This window comes from Eulemur rufifrons, chromosome 20 (genome assembly GCF_041146395.1).
Source record: "Eulemur rufifrons isolate Redbay chromosome 20, OSU_ERuf_1, whole genome shotgun sequence".
In the NCBI taxonomy this organism is placed as follows: Eukaryota; Metazoa; Chordata; class Mammalia; order Primates; family Lemuridae; genus Eulemur; species Eulemur rufifrons.
This window is the reverse complement of record NC_091002.1, coordinates 4,680,144-4,701,206: the sequence shown is the minus strand read 5'-3', so window position 1 is coordinate 4,701,206 and position 21,063 is coordinate 4,680,144. Positions and strand designations below refer to the sequence as shown.

Genomic DNA, 21,063 nt, shown 5'->3' with positions numbered 1-21,063 from the left:
GGGAGGCAGAGGCAGGATGTGACCACTGCTCTCTGCCGCCTGTCCTCTGGTTATCACCGCAGCCTGGTGTGGCGTGCTGCCTTGGTGTGCCCACTAACAGAGAAGCCACCCAAGGCTCGGAGCAAGGTTTCTCAGCCTCAGCGCTGTTCACACTTGGGCCCAGACTGCTTGGTCGTGGGGGCTGTCCTGCGTACTGCAGGTGTTTGGTGGGTGGTGGCCCTGCCCACTAGACGTCTGAGCCCCCTGCCCCAGGTAGTGACAAGCAGAAGGGTCTCCAGACATTGCTAGATGTCCCCTGGGGAGCAAGACTGCCCCCAAATAAGAGCCACTGGGTGTAGAGCTTACAAAATGTGCCCGCAGTCATCCCGTGAGTGAGGGCACCGCGGTGCAGAGCTGGACCCGGCAGCTGTCTCGTCTGTCAGGACAGGGAGTGGAGTGTGGGAAGGGTCTTGGGGGGGCACAGGTGCCTCCTGGACTCAGGCTGGGGGGCGTCCCGTCACCTGGTCCCCATTCGTTGTTCATTCTGGAGCCCCCATCTGCACTGGACCTCCAGGGCCTGAGGGGAATAGACACCCTGCCCCTCCGGCCCCCTGTGGAGTTGGAACCCGTTCCCAGTTGTTTCCCAGAGCTCCGCGGGAATGTACCGGCAACGATTTAGGAAATGCAGAGGTCGACCGGCAGTTCTGTAGGTGTTAATTTTTTTTATCCTCAAAAACGACATGACTCTGGTTTCCACCAAAGAACAACAAAGGCATGTGTGAAAGCGTCTGCAGAGCCCCCTGCCTACGGGGCAACGCGTGGCCTCACTGGCTCCGCACTATTCACTGACAACGTGCGGGGCACGCGCCGGCCTCTCCGTAGTTTCACGTGCAAGCAGCGCGGCCTGTAGTGCGCGTGCGCGCCCCGCCCCGCCCCGCCCCAGCGCTGGGCTCCCACGGGATGGCCGGGCTCGGCGGGACCCAGCGGGTGTGGGGCCAGGGTGGCTCCCGAGCCAGTCGGGCCTGGGCCACGCCATGTCCACGTTGGCTGGAGGCTCAGGCCAGGTGGGTCCCTGCCTGGCCTTTGAGCCCAGACGCTGTGCGCCTGCGGGCACCAGGGCCTGCCTGCCAGACGCCCCTCCCCGTCTGCTCTGCACGGATCCCAAGCCCCGCCCTTGTCACGCTCCCAACGCACGGCCACGCCCTCCCACGCACAGACACACCCCTCACACACCCAGACACCCTCCCACGCACGGACACACCCTCCCACACACACACTCCCACACCCAGACACACACGTCACACACCCAGACACCCTCCCACGCACGGACACACCCTCCCACACACACACACACTCCCACACACAGACACACACCTCACACACCCAGACACCCTCCCACGCACGGACACACCCTCCCACACACACCTCACGCACACACTCCCACACACAGACACACACCTCACACACCCAGACACCCTCCCATGCACAGACACGCCCACACACACCTCACACAGACACGCACCTCACACACAGACTCCCACACACAGACACACCCCTCACATACCCAGACACCCTCCCACACACGGACACACACTCCCACACAGAGACACGCACCTCACACACTCCCACACACAGACACACCCTCCCACACACACACTCCCACACACAGACACGCACCTCACACAAACTCCCACACACAGCCACACACTCCCAACACAGCCACACTCCCAACACAGGACACCCTCCCACACTCACCTCACACAGACACACCCTCCCCCCCACACACTCCCAACACACTGCCACACCCTCCTACACACAGACACACCCAGACACACACCTCACACACCCAGACACCCTCCCACACACGGACACACCCTCCCCCCCTACACACTCCCACACACAGACACACCCTCCCACATACACACTCCCACACACAGACACACACCTCACACACACTCCCACACACAGCCACACCCTCCCACACAGCCACACCCTCCCACACACAGCCACACCCTCCCACACATACACACCCAGACACCTCACACACCCAGACACCCTCCCACACATGGACACACTCCCAACACACACACACACTCCCACACACAGACACACACCTTACACACACAGACATGCACCTCACACACACCCTCCCACACCCAGACACCCTCCCACACACAGACACACACTACACAGACATTCTCACACGCACTTCACACAGACACCCTCCCACACACACTCTTCCACACACAGACACACACTTCACACGCACACTTCACACAGACACCCTCCCACACAGACACACACTACACACACCCTCCCACACAGACACACATTGCACAGACACACCCTCATGCACACACTCACACACACACTCACGCAGACACATACACCCTCACACCCACAGACACTCTCATACACACAGACACACACAGGCACATACTCATGCACAGACACACATTCACGTGAAGGCTCAGGTGACACACAGACACGCAGCTGCACACTCGTGCACACAGATGCTCACGCACTCACGCAGATACCCTGCGAGGCCCAGGCACCAGACTCTCCCTGGCTCTCCCCACCTGCTCCGCCCCTGCAGGGCTCCCACTGTCTTCAGCACACGTGAACCTGGCTGTGGAGCCCCCTGTGTAGCTGCCCACGGGCTGCAGGGACCCTGGGCCACTGGCTCTGCAGGGCAGGGCTGGGACTGAGGCCCTGGACGCAGGGGGGTGTAAGTGGGGGAAGCATGGCGGGGGGGCGGGGTACGAGGAGGCAGCCATGGGCGCGCTGAGCAGGTGGCCTTGCCCTGGAGAGCACTGGTCACCACAGGGAAGGACGGCAGAGAGAGGTCGATTGGCTGGCTGGGTGTGGAGGGAGGAACCGCCGAGGCTGACTGGGTGGGGAGGTGGGGGTGCTGGGGACTCGGGCCTCTCCCGTGCGGCACTTTTCCCTCTGGTGGGCACCTTGGGTCATGGTTAGGCTCAAAGTTCCACCTTCCAGCAGAGGACAAGCGGGCCACCCAGACCCACCATTGTCAGAGCTCTGGCTGCCCCCCACCCCATGTGCTCTTGTCTGAGTACACACCTCTGCTAGAGCCCACTCCCATCTTCTGGAAGGAAGGGCCTCAGTTTCCCCAGCTCCTGGCCCAGGATGTACACAGTGGGCACCCAATGTATGCAGGAGCAAACCTCATGATTTGTTTTCCACGTGCTCCCATGGGCTGCTGTGTAATAGGGGAGGGCTGGCTTTGGCAGTCTCCTCTGTCCCTCCCCTCCTGCTGCTCCAGGTGCCTTCCCGGGGTCTGGAGAGCTGTGGGGCAGGCACCTCTTCCCCCAGGTCACCTCACGTGCCCCGGGGAGGCCCCACAGTGCAGGTGCCGGCCTCCCCTGTGCCTCTCCGCCCATGGTGAGGATGTCTGTGTTCTGTTCTCTTTCTTCCAGGTTGCGGGGGCTGTGGCACAGAGATCAAAAACGGCCAGGCCCTGGTGGCTTTGGACAAGCACTGGCATCTGGGCTGTTTTAAGTGCAAGACCTGCGGGAAGCTCCTGAATGCTGAGTACATCAGCAAGTACGTGGGGGTGAGGGCTCCAAGGAGATATCAGCCCGGGCTTCCTTGTTCTGGGGGTGGGGCTGGGTCCCAGCTCTCCTGCCGTGTCTCCTGTCCAAGGCTACTCTTGTCCTGCAGTTGTCCTGCAGAGGGCAAAGCAGTGTCAGCAACAGGAACCAGGAAGAGGAGGCTGACCCTTCTCCGTTGTCAGGGAGAGACCTCACAACTGTGCTCTGTCTCCTGCGGGGCAGGGGACCCTGGGCAGTTCCCGCTGGCACAGTGTCCCCCAGATGTGCAGTCCAGCTGGGGTGGTGGCTGGTTTGAGGGGCAGAGGAGCGACATTTGATCAGGGGCGATGGGGAGCCTTTTGGGAAGGTCATGGCTATGAGCAGAGGCAGCTCAAGGCCAGGAGCTGGGATGTGTCTCTACCCCAGGAGGACAGGAGCTGGGCCGGCTGCCCCCAAATAGCATGGGTGAGGGCAGCCAGGGCTCCCTCCTGGGAAGTAGAGACTCCTCCAGCAGGTTTTGGCAAAGGCTGCGCTTGTTCTGGATGCTTCAAAGGGAACAGAATCGTCACAGGAATTGACCAAGTTGAAAAAGTCCTGTGATAAAATGCAAAGAACAAAGTGCACACACACATACGTGCACACACACACCCACGCACACACACATGCATAAGCGCCTGTAATAGGGAGCCTAAACAATGTCCCTGATGTCCCGTATTGACTTCTGGTCAACTGCTCTCTAACTTTGTGAGACGTCACCACTGGGGGACACTGCCGAAGTACACCTCTCTGTGTCATTTCTTGTAACTGCACGGAGTCTACAATTATCTCAAATGGGTCATTTTAAGTAAAATCCCCACACCAAGATGAGCTTGCACCAGCGTGGAGGGCCTTAGAGGGGCGTGCGCTCCCGGCCTCTGTCATAGCAAACGAGTGGGTGCGAGTCACAGGCAGAGTGCTGGGATGTGGAATTAGGGCACCCAGCCCCAGCAGGCTGCAGGTCCTCACGCGGTGCTGGCAGCGCACCCGCACCACACATGTTACTTAGCAGCCTCCGGAGCTGTTCCAGAACTGACAAGGAGGGCGTTGGTGTTGCCATGGAGATGTTGTCCTTAACCTCCTGGGTGTGCTGCACATGCACCCATTTGTGGATTATAATGAGGGCCCGAGGTCAGCGGCATTTGCAAGTAGGTCCTAAGGACCTGTTTTGTACCTGCTCCCTCGTGTGGAAGGAAGGGCTGTCGCCCTCCTGAGAAATAGCTTCTCAGAGAGCCGTGGGTCAGCTGGAGGCCACACTCAAAGAGGGGCCCCCAGCCCCAGGCTCGTGGCCCCATGCTGGGCCCTCCCCTGTCGAGGCGTCCGTGGGCCTGGGGATGCCACAGCTGTGAGGAGAAGAGGGCGGCGTTAGCTCAGGTCTACTCCTTGACAGCTTGGGAGATCTACCTTCTGTCGCAGCTGTGTGAAAATCAAACCAAATTGGAACAACACGCCACTTTGGCAGTGTAAGGGGGGCTGTACTGGAGGGACAGGGGCCCTGCTCTGTGCAGGCCACGCCACACCCAGCTCCTGCTGGGCCCGGTTGGTAATGACAGTGGCCTCACTGCTGTGGGCAGGGGCCCGCCAGTTGTGAGGCTCTGGCCCCACCTTCTCTTGTTTAGTGTTTACTATGATTTCTCCCATTTTATAGTGGAGAAGCTGAGGCTCAGAGAGGTGAAGTGACTTGCCCAGGGTCACACAGCTGGGATGTGGCGTTTGAGTCCAAGCCTGTTCACTTAACCACTGCTCAGCAGCACCTCCCTTTGCTGAGCGAGGCCACCTGGAAACCTCGGGACCACCTCTGCCCTTCACTCCGACATCTGTATGGCACTGTCCTGTTATATCAATCCCTGAACAGTGATTACGAAAGGTTCTGAATTAGCCCCAGGAGCTGCGCCCGCACCATCCTCCCGTCCGTGACGCAGCAGAGAGCTATTTTCCCCGCAGCTTGTTATTGGAGTCTCAGAGTGTAGGCAGCTTGCTCAAGGGGCAGGGCCCGGAATGACTGTCTATCTGACACTAGTTCCCTGACACCGTGAGGGCACCTGGCCAGCAGGAGGCACGCTGTGAACGTGCGCAGAGTAGACACAGCCACGTGGCCCTCCTGCTCCTTCCTGTTAGCAGGAAGCCAGGGCGCCTCCAGGTGTGGCCAAAGCCAGCCTGTCACCGTCGAGTTCCTGGGAGCAGGAAGCACCTGCCTAACCCACCTGCTTGCAGCTGGCCTTCTTGTCGTCCTTGAGCCTGGTCCCCAAAGTGGATGCCCTGCCATACCCCCTTTCTGGCTCCTGTTTTTCTAAGGTACCCCAGATGTTAATCTTTGGATGGAAGGAACTGGAAAGAGCCAGGTCTGTGGAAACATCTCTCATTTCCCAGATGTGGCTGTTGTTCCCTCGGCCCAGCCTCTGCAGGCAACTGCCAGCCCCTCGGCCCCCCGCTGCATAAGCAGCCTTGCCTCTGCATGCTTCGGTGCATCCATCTGTGAAATGGGATGGTCTTCGGGGCATTTCTCATGGGGGCAGGTGCATATTAGAGGGATCGTCATTTGGAGCAGGAGGAGGTGGGCATGTCCCCACTTTGATGCAGACCCTCTGGCTGGGGAGAGTTGTCAGATCCTGGGGTAAAGCACCAGCCATCCTTGGGTGACCCTGCCCCGTCCTGACCGCCTGTCTCATTGCAGGGACGGGCTGCCCTACTGTGAAGCTGACTACCACACCAAGTTCGGCATCCGCTGCGATGGCTGTGAGAAGTACATCACAGGGCGAGTGCTGGAGGTAGGTGGGGCCCCGCCCTCTCTGAGCTGGGGCCGTACTGCCCCCTGGGAGTTAGTGTGAGGTTTGTGTGTGTTTGTGCAACAACTTGTCCCATCCAGCCTTCACCTCCCCCTCCTCCCAGCACCACCACAGGACACCTTCTGGGGCCTGCTCGGTGCTACCTCCTCCAGGAAGCCTGCCTCACACCAGTGCCACTTTTCAAACTCAGAGAGTCGGAGAAGGGGAAGGACTTTGAGATCTTTTGGCCCAGCCTTTTGCTGTATAGGTTGGGATTCAGGTGTGGAGGATGGGAAGTGAACCTGGGGGATTGGAGGGGTGATGCCCAGGGCCCCACCCTGAGGGGACAGCAGGACTGTGTCCCCAGGGTGGTCACCTGTCAGGCAGGGTAAGTGGCAATTATGGGGGCATTCTATGTACCGACAGTGCTGTTTCTTGGCCTGGGTGGTAGGTATGTGGGCGTGTTCCCTGTGTGAACATCACACATGCTGTGCGCTTTTCTACATTCCGTTCAATGAAATAAATCCCATGGCCCCAGGACCAGACCCCGCCCACCCGGTGCAAGGCCCTGCCCACTCAATGAACAGGCCCCGCCCATGTGATGCACAGGTCCGCCCTGCTCTGCAGGCTGCCTCGGCTTAGTGCTGGGTGCTAGGACAGGCAGATGGACTGTCCCAGTCCCTGGGCTGGCCCATGGCCTGTGGGGAGGGGACAGGTGACCAGAGGGTCTCAGAATGGGGAGGAACTGTGCACTGACCTGTGAGAGTGGGCAGGAGGCCGAGTGGGGATGAGGCTGCAGGAAGTGGGCACTTGGGGGGCTGGGGACCCTGGGCTGGACCTGCATCTAGAGCGCCCCTCTGGCTGCCGCAGAGGCTGGGCTGTACAGGGTGCATGGGTGCTCCCTGGATCTCCGAGGCCTCCTCTCCAGCTCCCACAGCAGGTGCCCAGCACCTGAGAGGGCTTCAGAATGCTTGAGTGGAATTGAACTGAGGACACTGAGGTGCTTTTCTTCACCTCTGAGACACCTGGTGCAGAGGTGCACCTGGACCTCAGACCACCTTCTTCCAAATCCCTCCCTCAGCCACACCCATTCCAGTCCCTCTCACTGCCTCTCATTTCCTCAGGTGGAGACTCCAGATTCGTACATAAGCATGTTTTAATATTGTATCATATTTCATCATATCATAAGCTCTTCCTCTGAAATGCAGGTGGCCCTGAAGCTCACCAGGTCAACACCAAATGCAGGCACTTCCACCCTACACCATACACGCACCACGTCCTGCCACTCACCTGGGCATCTAGCTGGGTCTGGCCACATGTTGGGCCGTTGGCCACCTGAGAGCAGGTGGCAGAGCCCGACTTTAGCCCAGGCTGCCCAGGCTGTCCTGGAACCCCTCATCCTCTCCTGGTGCACAGATGTGGGTTTGCTTTTTGACTTAATAGCATATCACCCTGTTGTGCCTAATGCCCTAAAGGGAGTGCACCTTGGGCCGCCACTGTCAGGGCTGCAGGTACGCGTGCACCTAGCCCGACCCACCTTCCTGACGTCTGTGGGCAGCGGCCCCTGCACCAGAGAGGCCCTGGCCTAGGTGAGGCAGAACTGACCTGTCCCTGCTGCTCTGCCCCTCTGGGCCCTGGGCACGTGCTGTACCTGGTGGTCAGGGCATCAGGAAGACCCCATCTCGGAGGGGCCCCCAGCTCAGTGCTGGCCTGGTGGTAATTGATGGGGCAGTCAGTGGCCCCCTTGATAGATTGGAAGGGCAGGGTTGACCTCATGTCTACATAATGCGAAGTCAGAATGGGGGGCTCGGTGCCTAGGAGTGGGGCCCCTCGGTTCACTGGAAGGGGACTGCCCCAGCTGCCAGGAGCAGGAGCAGAACAGGTCTGGGTTTTCCTTCTCGCCTGTGGTGAGGGAGAAAGGGCCTTGCAGGGAAGATTAATGCTTTTGTTTTCGCCTCTGCCGGGGAGGCAAGTCTGCGTGGTGGGGCTGAGTCGGCGGCGGGCTCTGCAAAGCTCTGAGCAGCCTCCGCGGTGGTGCGAGGCGGGAGCTGAGGGCGGAGACGAGCCTGGCTCCGCAGAAGGGGAGCTGCCGCTGCTGAGGTGGCACTGCCTGAAGCTCGGCCCAGTGTGCCAGCGCCCGGCCAGGCAACAGTGGGCTCTTGGGAGCCGCCGGACCAGGTGACAGACCGCTGGCTGAGGGTGAGCACGTCCACCCTCACGGACACACGCTGCAGGGAGTGGGTGGACTCGGGTCACTGTGCAGGTAGGAAGCCTGGTCCACACCTCCCAGGGGCTGATGGGGGCTTGCAGGACCCATGCTGCACTGCAGTGGGTGGGTTTTCAGGGGCAGATCAGTCAGGGATGAGGCCCCCGGGAGGCACTTGTCCCCACACCATTTTGCTCCAAAGGTGCCTGTCCGCATCCTGGCTTTCCTCTCTGCAGAGCCCTGGCATCCCAGGCTCCCCTGCCAGCAGGAGCCATCGCCTGCGCAGGGCAGGCATGGTGCCATCTTAAACTCCGGGTGCCAGCAGCACCCGCCCGCCGTGAAATGTGCATTCGGTGGTGATAGTGGGGTTTTCCTTCCCCCCCTCCCTTGCTCACTTCTAAACACGTAGCATCCACTGTTGTGTGTTTTCTCGCAGCCTGTCTGTCTCTGGGTGTCTGTCTCCATGAGCCTACTCCTTGCTGGGGTCCCCTGGGGGTGTGAGAGGGGCTGACAACTGTGCCCCCACCCCGTGGGCCAAGATGCGCTGCTGGGGTGGGGGGCTGCACTGTGGGAGCAGAGGTGGGTGGCGAGGCTTCCCCGCTACCTGGCAGCAGTATGCTGCAGTGCCCACTCCTGGAGAGGGAGGGGGTCACCCCACGGGGGGGGGGACATGGCTGGTGAATTCAGAGGGATCAGGGTGTGACCAGACCTGGACCACGGCTGAACGAGGGGGAGGAGGTGTTGCCTGCAGACTTCCAGGTCCTCCCAGGTCCGGGCCCACCTTCCCTCCAGGTCAGGTGATGCCTCCCTGCAGATGTGGGCCTGTGTGGTGGGGTGGGGACTTCTTGCTCAGCCCCGCCCTCTGTTAACCCTACAGTGCCTGGTGCAGCCTGTGCACCATTGGCTGTCTCCATGGTAACGAAGAGCCCAGCATCCCCCTGGGCCCACTAATTAATTCCTCCCTCCCTTCTTCCCTCCCTCCATCCCTCCTTTCTCGCTTCTTTCATTCCTCAGTCAGCCACTCATTGCATAGACCCTTCCTGGACTCACTGTGTGCCCCACTCGGGGCTGGGTGCTGGGTTCAGGGAATGAAGGGGACAGGGCCTCTGCCCTGAGGAGTGTGGTCTTGGGGTAGCCCGCAGGAGAGGGGCTCACTCTGCCCTGAGTCAGGGGTCACTAGACATCGTTCCATTTCAAGCCAAACCATATCCTGCAACTGTGGGAGATTTGCTCACTTGCTTCTTCCTGCCTGCTCTTGGGCGCTTTGCACTGGATGACTAAACGTGGATGACTCTCAGCACTGGGAGAAAACAAACATGTTTCCTAACAAATGCAGTGTCTCCGAAGGATAGAGGTAAAGTCAGCTTCTCAAGCTCCCAACTTCACTCTCTCTCTCTTTTAAAAATAAATGTGTTAATTTTAAAAGCACACTCAGAAGGAATACCTGTATTTCATAAAATAAACAAAGAAAATCAATCCTAATGAATGTCACCACACAGATCAACTACTGTTAACATTTAGAAGTCATACTTTTAGATTTGCACACACATAGATACACAGAGATATACAGACGTACACAACACATAGACAACACACAGACACACAGCACATAGCCACAGAGACAACACAGACAGCACATATGGAGACATACACACACATGAAACACATGCTGACACACAGACACATATATAAGATATACTGACACACAGATGACACAGACACAGACATGGACATGCAGACACACCCAGACACACATGCTTACACATTAGCCCGGCCACCATGTTCCTGCATCACATCCAACCCAGCCACGTCATCCACTGGTTCCTGGTGTCCTCCACTGTGTTCCCTGGTCCCGGAGTGTGCGGATGCTGGGGCAGCAGTGCTAAGCAGCAGTCTTGGTGGCAGGACCTTAGAGCCTTGATGTGCAGATGTGCACGTGAATGTCCACAGGTGGGATCCTGGCAGCTGTTCCCAGACTGGTTCTGGCGGAACCCCTTTGGTCCTTCCGGGAATGGCCAAGGCAGGCCTCATGGGCTCCCTGCTTCCTCGTTCAGGGCATCTCCTGGACGGCTCCTCTGCGGGCGACACTGCTCTGCAGCTGGGTACAGTGGAGAACGTGGCTGCACTGCCTGGCTGCCCTGAAGCTCGCGCCCTAGATGGAGCCAGGAAGTGAGGAAGAGGGAGAGGGGAGTGGGCTGGGCTGGCCGGGTGCCAGGAGGAACCGTCTCTGAGGTCTGTGAGGAGATGGGTGCGGGGCAGGGTCTGCAGTGGGGAGGACAGGAATGGGGTGCCAGGCAGGATGCTGGACCCTTCTTCCCAGGGTGAAGAGCCCCTGGGGATCCTGTGCTGGCCACCGAGCACTCCCTGGGTTGCCTGGCTCTTGCTCAAAGCTTTGATTTGCTTCTCCATAAATTTTATTTTCTCTGCACACCATAGTGATTAGGTCTTTTAAGAACTGGACTTAGTTCTATAAATTCAAAAAGGAAACTAAAGCTCTGAGTTGGGCGGGTGAGTGTAGGAGGAGCAGCCTGGGGGAGCAGCCCGCCCTGGGCCTGAAGGGCTGGCGTCTGAGCCAGGTGGAGGGAGGGCCCGGGGCAGGGTGGGGGTGGGGGGCAGCCCATGTGGCCTGCTGTCCAGTGCGCAGAGGACGCCTTTGCTCTGGGATCTGTAGGTGGATTTGGGGAGGAAAGGGGCCATCTGCCTCAGGTGTGCAAGCCCCATTGCAGAGGAGGGCTGATCTGTACCCCCCCCCCGCCGAACCCTTGTGAGGAGGGACTGCTGGCTCCACTCTGCAGGGAAGGGGAGGAGATCCCGGAGCTTGGCGGCTTTGCCTCGGCTCTGTCATGCTGGCCTGCTCTGCACGTCCAAGGTGAGGGCACCCTTAAAATGCTCTCTCGTGCCTGGCACTGGCTGGGGACCTGTGGATGCTCCGTGCCACCACAGGCTATATTTGTGCTTCCCTGACGAGCCTTGTTCTGGCTCATTAAACATGACAGCCAATTGTGGGAAGTCGCAAGATGTCTTTCTAAAACCATGCACTACAAAATCTCATGGACTTTTAATATAATTTTTAAATGCGAACCATCTTGCGCTCTGCACCGGTGAGGGCGGGACATCTGCCTGCCCAGGCAGCCGGGGGTGGCCGTGCAGGTCTCTGCACTGAAACCACCAGTTGCTGATGTTTCAGGCCCTTCTTGGTGGAAACTGGGAGAGAGGAGCCCTCAAAGGACAGGGTATGGCCAATGTGCCAATGACTGGGACTGGAACACCCCGGTCACTGTAGAGAAGGCAGTGACACTGAGAAGTGATACAAGTAGCAAGGACACTTTTCTCTTTTGACCCCATCAGTCATCACTGGCCACCTGTAACCCAACTGCTCCCAGCAGGGAGTGTGGAGTAGGGATGGGCCAAGTTCACCATACGGGTACGTCCGGCTCAATGTCCCCTGGAGTCAGAGAGCCCAGTTATCCTACCCCAGCCTGAGAGGGAGGGACAGTCCTCTCCATTTCAGGAACCCTGAATCCCGAGATATGATACCAGCACAAGTCATACAGCCGGGAAGTGAAGATCTGAGCTGGAACCTGTCACCTCCCTGGACTCAGCCATGAGCCAGGGACAGGCCAGGGCACCTGCAGGCACGTTTCCTCCATCAGCTGGACAGCCCCTGATGTCTCCCGGGCCTGGAGACACAGGCACCTGAGCCCTGTCTCTCCCCACTGGATGGAATGTTCCAGAACATGGAGCCCCCTTGAAATTTGGTTGGGCTGTTGCCTTTCACACTTTGTAGATGAGTGGTCCAAACTGTGGGAGAGGGGCTGGCTCCTCCTGGCCACGAGGCTGAGGACACCCTTCCCATGAAGCCGAGGCTATGCAGTCCGTGGAAGGGCTCAGAGGCGGCACTGGCTCTCACGTGACTCTAAATTACGTTGTGGCTTCGTGGACCTTGGGCTCCTCCTCAGCGCAGTGAGCTGGGCATGTGCTATGTGTGTATTGAAGGCTCCTGTCTCTATTCACAGCACATAGTAGGTGCTCTACATCCCCTCCTTCTCCCATGTCCTCAACTTGGGTGTGGGAGGAGGGCTGTCTCTGAGACCGGGACCTGCAGGGCTCGGCCACCCCTGGTGGCCATTGTGTCCCCGAGGCCCGTTGATGTCTTCCCAGGAGGCAGCTCCCAGTCCCGCCCGGTTCTAATCCGGGCTCCTGCATGTTTTAATGTTGGCCTTGGGTAGGTCTCCTGCCTCCCTGAACCTCAATTTCCTCATCTGGAAAGTAGGGGTAGAGAACAACACCCACACCACGGGGTTGACGTGAGGGTGAACTTGAGCAACTCAAGTAAAGCGCTTAGTGTGATGCTTGGCTTATGGTTGGTAATAAGAAGGTAAGAAAATTGAGGTGAAATTCACATAACATGCAATTAACAATTTACAATGTACCATTCGGTAGCCTTTGGTGTGTTCACAATGTTGTGCAACTTCTGCTTCTCTCTAGTTCCAAAACTTTTTTATCGCCCCGAAAGGAGACCCCACATTCACTGAGCAGTCACTCTCCTCCTTCCCGTAGCCCCTGGCAACCACTCATCTGTTCCTGTCTCTGTGGATTTGCCTGTTCTGGATGTTTCATATGGAAGGAATCATATAAGTGGCCTTTTGTGTCTGGCTTCTTTCATCCAACGTGTCTCCAAGGTTGGTCCGTGCTGTGGCAAGCGTCGGTACGCCATTCCCTTCTGTGGCCGGGTGATCCAGTGTACGGATAGACCACAGTTTTTTTGTCCACGATGGACGTTTGGGTTGTTGGACCTTTTGGTCATTGTATAATAATGCTGCTATGAACATTCACATATGAGTTTTGTGTGGACCTATGTTTTCGTTTCTCTTGTTCTGTTCTCTTTGTTTTTCTTAAATGCCAAGGAGTGGGATTGCCAGATCGTATGGTAATTCTGTGCTTAACTTTCTGAGGGACTGACAAACTATTTTCCATGGTAGCTGCATTATTTTGCATTCCCACCACCAATTGTACAAGGAGGGTGCCTATTTCTCCATGTTCTCACCAACTTTTTATTTTCCTTTTTTGTTATTATAGCCACTCTGGTGGGTATGAAGTGGTGTCTTCTGTGGTTTTGATTTGCATTAATAACAATGATGTTGAACATCTTTTTATATACCAGTTGGTCATTTATATATTTTCTTTGAAAAAATGTCTATTCAAATCCTTTGCCCATTTTTTAATTGGCTGTTTGTGTTTTTGCTGTTGAGTTGCAGATGTTCTCTGCATTCTGGATACAGCCTCAGCAGGTGTGGTTCACAATATTTTCTGCCGTCCTGTAGGCTGTCTTTTCACTTTCCTGACAATGCCCTTTGATGCACAAAAGTTTTTAATTTTGATGAAGTCCAATTTATCTGTTTTTTTCTTCTGTTGCTCGTGCTTTTGGTGTCAAATCTAAGAGTCCATTGCCAAATCTGAGGTCACTGGGATTTAATGCTATGTTTTCTTCTGTAGTTCCACAGTTTTAGCTCTTACATTTAGGTCTATGATCCATTTAATGGGAAAACTCTTTTGCTGGCGTGTAACACACAGTGCAGGAATCGTAAGTGTGCAACTTGATACATTTTCAGAAACTGGACACACCCATGTAACCAGCACCCAATTCAAGGAGACCATGCCCGATGCCCCCAGAGGCCCCAAGGGCACACTGACAACACTTGTTGTTTCACCTACTTCTGAGCTTCGTAAAACAGGGCTTGTGCTCTTGTGTGGCTGCCTCTGCTTAACGTCAGGCCCGTCACATCCTCCACATTGTTCGTTCAGGGCATGAGGGTTGCGGAGTGTGTTAGTCTGTTTGCTGCTGCTCGTCACAGAATACCTGAAGCTGGGTAATTTATAAAGAAGCGGAATTTGTTTCTTACCATCATGGAGGCTGAGGAGCCCAAGGCTGAGGGGCACATCTGGTGAGAGCCTTCATGCTGGTGGGGACTCTGCAGATCCCGAGGTGGCGCAGGGCATCACATGGTGAGGGGCTGAGCGTGCTGGCTCAGGTCTCTCTTCTTATGAAGCCACCAGTCCCTCTCCTGTTACCACTTGCTGATCCACGGGTGGGTTAATCCATTCATAAGGCAGAGTCCTCATGACCCAGTCAATTCTTACAGGCCCCACCTCTTAGTACTGCCACACTGGGATTAAATTTCAATGTGGGTTTTGGAGGGACAAATATTCAAACCATGGCAGGGAGCATGTGAGGATGGGGTCCATGCCCCCGATACTGTGGGGTTGGGGACTGCCAGCCCCCGAGGCGTGGGCTTAAATCTGCACTCAGGGGCCAGACTCCTGGGCCTTCATGCCAGCTCCATCTCCTACCTGCTGTGTGACTTTGCTCAAGTTCCTTCACCTCTCTGTGCTTCTTATGAAAGGTGAGGGTAATAATATACTTCATAGGGCTGTTGAAAGGATAAACCAAGTTAATATGTGTAAAGTGCTTCTTGGCACAAGCCATAGAGACAGCAGCCACTGTTGCCAAGGGGAATTCAAGCCTGTCATCTTGGAAACTGTCCCCAACAGAATCAGAATCTCTCTGATTCACATGTGGATGCGCTGCGTAGACATGTGGTGTAGACAGCAGGCTTTGTGTGCCCTGGAGGACGTGCTGTCTCCCATGTGGCTGTCACGGAACTCCTGCCATTAGCAGTCATGGGACAGGTGGGGTTGTGCCCCTCAGTGTGAGACGAGGGCACCTGGATGAGGTGGGTGCGAGGACAGGTTGGGGATCACAAACTCAGGAATATCCACTCGGGTTCATTATGAATGTGATGAGTCATCAGTTAACTCTGTGAGGTTGTTTTCAGGTGAATTTTACTTCTAAAAATACCGAGCTGTCTCAGTCTCTCATTTGTACCTCAAAGAGAGAGTGCTACTCTGAACACTCAGCGTTCTGATGACCGTAATCCCTGAAATGACTGTTTCGCCCTCACTCTGGGGCCCGATGCTGGGGTGCGACCTGCTGTCGGGACAGCTCCCTGCAGCTAGCACCCTGATGGCACCCACGTGCCTGGGAGGCGCCTGCCCGGGGTGGGGGTTGAGGAGGAATGAGCCGAGTAAAGTGGCTGCACATGGGAACACGCGGCTGTGAGCGCTGAGTCAGGGAAGCTTCTGGGAAGGCTCCTGGGAGGAGGTGGCGTTTAGGACAAGACAGAACGTTCAGGGTGGCGGGGGGTGGAGGGGCGCGGGAAGGTGCTCCAGGTAGAGGGACCAGCTCCAGCCACGCCTGGGCCTGAGGCCAGCAGGAGCGGGCAGCGTCTGGCGCTGTGGGAAGGACCCCTTCGCCCGAAGGCACGAAGGTTGGCAGAAGAGGCCATCTCAGGCCCTACATAGGAGAGGAGCGGTTCTGGATCCTTCCTCCCGATACCCAGGGGCCACCGTGGGCCTGTTTTCATCATCGGGGAAGGTGCCAGTGGGCACGGAAAAGAAAAGTGAGATGCTCGGAATGACCCCGTTACTCATTCCGGAAAGCGATCACTACCCTTCAAATTCAGTAGTAATTATGAAACTTCTTCCAATTTTAGGGAAGGAGGAAACATGGGAATCCGGCAGCCACATTCAGCTGCAGGCTGCAGCCCTCCGTACCCCAAGGTTAGGAAACGGGCCCTGCAAAGTAACGCTGGATACAGTGTTCAAGGGCGATATTTTTGCTCCATGCAAAAATAAGCCAAACCAGGTAGTGTAATTTGTTTAGGTTATTTCAGTATTAATGTTTGTAATCTAATTTAATGGAATTTAAGAGTTATAAAAATAGAAAATGCTAGTTGAACAAATTGAGCAATACAGAGGTACAGAAAGAAAATCATTAATCATTTACACCCCACTTCTGCAGTCCTTCCTCCTGGGGAGAAAATGTTGCCTTCTTCCTCCCCCTACCCATCCCCCTCCTGCTGGAGACACTCAGGTGAGGAGGACCAGGCTCCTCCCTTGATGCCTGCTGAGCCCAGGAGGGAGCTGGACATGAGTCTCCTTCCCGTCTGTCAAGTGCAGCTGGGCCTTGCCCAGGGGCACCCCGGGTCCGGGCTTCATGTAGGGGTCTTTGGTCCCAAAGGTTGTGGGGCCATTTGGTGTGTAGCACACCTTCCGGTATCCCCTGTGTACCTGTGCTATGCCCAGGCCAGGTGCTGCGGCCCAGTGGACATTTCTACATTTAGTAGAAACACCTCTGCTTTGTGCTCCCTTGCAGGCGGGGGAGAAACACTACCACCCTTCGTGCGCGCTATGTGTCAGGTGCGGCCAGATGTTCGCAGAAGGAGAAGAGATGTATCTTCAAGGTAAAAATAAAAACATGCTGTTTAGTCCCCTGGAGCAAGAAACTGTCACGCACTGGGTCCGTGCCGTGTGCTGGGCAGGAACTGGTTGGCTCCCTGTGTCATCTGGCTAGTTCAGGAGCACCCAGGCTCTCGTCAGAGAGCTGGCAAGGCAGGGTGGGGGCATAAGGGTGGCTTTGTCAGCTGCCTCACCCACTGGGCTGAGCCTGAGATGGGCACGATGAGAAAGGGATGAATGAAAGATCAGCACCCAGAGTATTGGCTACTTGGGTTCCAGTATAAAAACTTAAACAAATATAGTCTGTTATGTCCACTGTCACTTTAGAATTCTTCTAGAGAGCCTCCCAGCCCAGAGTCCAAGTTAAGAGTTTAGGTGTTTCCTGCCCCTGCTGCACCCCTCTGTCCAGAGCGGTAAAAGGCTGGGTGGGGCTGCCGCTGGCAGGGCGGAGGCCTTCCTCCTGCAGCAAGGGGAGTCTGCTCGGCACAGCGTCGGGGAAAAGAGGGTTTTGGAGGAAAACACTGACCTCCTCACGCATGCCATGGCGTTTCGCAGGAACCCCCCCAACACATTCACCATTAAAAATAACAGTAATAATAATAATAAAAGGAGAGGTGGCCTGTAGCTACCAGATCTGAAGAAAAGACAAGGCTTGGCAAGGATCATCACTCCCCTTCTTCCAGATTAACCTTTTTTAACTCTTTGCTTCTCATTTTAACAATTAAATTGGCATTCCAATAACGAGGTTCAGCTACCATTTATTTCTTTACAATGTATGTAGCAACCGGCAGGCAAAGAGGGAGATGAGAGCTCTTAGAGGGAAAGAAAAATAACTTTCTCTTCACCCTTCATAGTCCTTACAATGGACACCAGCAGCAAAAGATTAACAAGAGAACAAGCGTGCAAACACATGTGCCACACGTATGCCACGCGTGTGCATGAGAGAGAATCCAGAGGAATGAGCACCTCTCAAGAGTAGGTCGGGAAGGGGAGCTCTGATGTCTGGCTTAGATGCCACCTTTCCCTGGCACAAAGGACAGTGTGAGGAATGCACAGTTCTGTCGAGACTGAGGGCCCCGTAAGTAGGGGAAGTTTGCTGTGCACCTGCCCCGCTGACGAGAGACTCCGGTGACTCCGTGTCATCCTTCTCTCCCCGGGTGCTGGAGGAGATGTCCTTTAGAGACATCAATTTCCCTCACAGAAGGGTCACTTCTGCTCTGTTTTCAAAGTTTTTCTGAGCCTGCTGTTTCCCCCAAATAATCAACCCAAAATAATCCTTATGCCAAAGAGGCACATTTGGGGGAGTGTGTACACTAAGAGTGACACTTTGCTTTGTCATGTTGGCAAGCCCCTCACCTGTTGCTTACCTATTCTCTGAGCCCTCTCTGGTAAAGAAAACTATCCTGTCGCTTGTTAAAAACGTGAGGAAGACCATTCTGGACTGTGGCCACAGGGGTCAGAGAGACATGAGCTGGATTCCAGATCTCCCAGAATCAGTGGGGAACTATCGCCGAGAGGCAGGGAGGGGTTGCAGGGGAGCTGCATGCAGGTGGTGGGATTCCTGCTGAAGTCAGGCCAAGGACTTAGATTCCAAAGGTGGGGGTGAGGAACGTGCTCAGCTGTGGAGGTGATCAGATGTCAAGGGCGGGAGGTTCCTGCTAAACTGACTTGGCAGGAGTCTTGTTGAGCCTGGGCAAGGCAGGCGTAAGACCGAGGCGGAGGCCAGGGCCAAGGTTGAGACTCAGTGGAGAAGAGGGCTCAGGGGAGCCTGACCGGGGGGCCCTGCCCCAGGGCGGGTGAAGGTGTTATAGACGTCCTGTGCTGGAGGCCGCATCCCCAGGGCCCAGGCAAGGAGCGCTCTGGTATTGAGACTTCTCTTTAGCCCCTACTTCCTTTGGAAGATTTCTGTCTGACGTGATCCCAGAGGCCAGCTGGGCTGGGCCGGTGGCAAGAGAGCTGCTGTCGTGGCATCTGCCACGCACGCCTCCTGCAGGTGCTGAATGACCTCACCCAGCCGTCCTCTCCAGGCTGCATGTCAGACAGGGCCTCCCTTTCTGAGGCCGAACCCAGTGGGGTGACGTGATGGCCTTGTCCCCAGTGTCGCCGTTGTTCCTCGAGTCTGTGCTCAAGAGCCCTTGAGGGGGTCCTTTGGGCCCACCCCACAGCGCTGGGCTGCCAGGGCAGGGGGGCTTGCTCTGCCTGGGTCTCAGCCCCCACAGTGTTAGCACCATTGTGCTCTCAGATGACAGCGACTGAGGAAGAGCACAATGGCGCTGGGACAGCAGCTCCGGGAAGCAAGCTCATGTCCAGGGTGGCCTGGGCTTGGGAACAAAGAGGCTCTTCATTTCTAAAGCGGGACCTGCTGTGACTGTTTGTGGGTCACTGAAGCCAGGCCTGCCCTGCTCCAGGCCTTGGAGTTCCCAATCTATATGACGACAGGTCAGACCAGGTTGGTGACTGTCAAGTTCTGCTCCGTGGAGCAGACTCTGCCTGGTCATCTGGCCTGAGGCCCCTGCCTGGCCTGCCTGGGTGTCGGGGCCCATGAAGGTGTCATTGACAGGGTTATCTTCTGCCATGGGAGCCCTGCAGAGCATGGGTCCTGGTGCCCTCAGGGTCTCCAGGGGTGATGAGACAGGCACCACCTCAGCACCTCCACTGCCCCCCGCACAGGCGCTTTCCCATAGCATGCGGGAGGGGAGTTGGCGCTCACTCTCTAGAAGCCCAGATTAAAATGACTATTAGATTCTACTTTGTCCCTTGAGATGACAGAGGTGAAAAGGAAGTGTGAGCCCCTGTGTCACTGAAAATGCAAGGAAACAGGCTTCTTACCCGCTGGTAGGGGTGGAAAGTGGGAATTTCCAGAACTCTCACGAGCCCTGAACATGTCCACGCACTTAGAGCCAAAACTCCATTTCTAGGAGGTGTGTGCCAGGTGTGCACATGGAGCCCAACGATAGTATTGACAAGTAAATAAAACATTCGGTAGATAAATTCACATCCATCCTTACTACGATAGAATGTTATGTAGCCCTTAAAGTTGCATTTTTTGATATTTAATTATATGAGGCAATGTTCAAGATATTTTTAAGCAAAAGATGCAGGATTTGAAGCTATTTTATGTGCACGTGAGCTGCATTCCATTTAGAACACGCATGTCTACTGGAGGGCAGCTCACAAAAAGTGGGCGAGAGATTATAGATGATTTTAATTTTCTTATTGATACTTTTTTAGGTTTCTATAATTTTTAATAATAGACATCCTTTACCTTATAATAAAAAATTAGAAAACAATAAACATTTTATACACACACACACACACACACACACGCACACAAACTCCAATCACGGTCTCTCGGAGCTCTGTGCAGATGCAGCTCTGCTCCCGGGGAGGAGCGGTAGTCAAACCCACATGACCTGGAAGGCTTTGCAACCAGGAAATGGGATGAGTCCCTTCATTCCACACACGCTTTTAAGCCCCTACTATGTGCCAGGCCTGTGTGGCTTGTTTGGGGGCTGCGAAAGTGGGTTAGGAGCTGGGGTTAGAGGATAAACCCAGAAGACACACAGCCATGGCAGCAGCAGAGGGTGTGTGATCTCAGGGAGTGACAGGTCTGGCTGAGGTTCAGGGAGCCCCGAGAGGAGAAGCAAATGCTCTGAGTCCCCAAGGATAGGAAGGTGGGCAGGGGGAGCTGCCGTGCATTGAGCCCCCTGAACGAGAATGGTTGTGCTGATGCAACTAACATTTGCATGCAATTCCCAAAGCACTTTCCCAATACGTCATTACCTCTACTTAGTTTTATTAAAGTCACCCAATGACCTGATGAGGCAGGATTATTATAATATTAGTTCTGTTTTTAGGTGGGCAAAAATGAAGACTCGGGGCAGGTTGAAGTTGAATTAGAAAAGAGCAAAGTGCCAGGGACATAGGGGCGCTTGGTGCTTGGTGACCTTCTTATGTTGATGGCAGTGGCTGGGTGGAGCTGACAGGTGGAGAAACTGAAGCCTCAGAGCCTGAGTGACAGGGTTGGGCTAGCATCTGAGCCTCATGCCCAGCCCCTATCCCACACCCCTGTTCTTCACCCCACAGCCACCCTCAGGAGTAGGCTGGGTTCCTACCTGAGCTTCTCCCTTCCTACCTCTTAGCTGAGAACTCCACCCTCAAAGTCTTCCTCTCCAAGGCTGGTCCCCACTCTAGCTTCAGTCCCAGCTGTGCCCTCAGCTGGGCCCAG

The 21,063-nt window shown here is 55.9% G+C and overlaps 1 protein-coding gene across 6 annotated transcripts in view; it reads left to right on the top strand.

Moving 5' to 3' along the window:
* The window catches only part of ABLIM2 (actin binding LIM protein family member 2), a 97,820-nt gene that overhangs the window by 18,306 nt on the left and 58,451 nt on the right, over positions 1-21,063 (top strand). For all 6 annotated transcript variants that reach the window (XM_069496523.1, XM_069496525.1, XM_069496521.1 and 3 more), the window contains exons 4-6: positions 3,417-3,543; positions 6,241-6,334; positions 16,753-16,840. In XM_069496523.1, the coding sequence (XP_069352624.1) occupies positions 3,417-3,543; positions 6,241-6,334; positions 16,753-16,840 (309 nt within the window). The remainder of the gene's footprint in view (positions 1-3,416; positions 3,544-6,240; positions 6,335-16,752; positions 16,841-21,063) is intronic.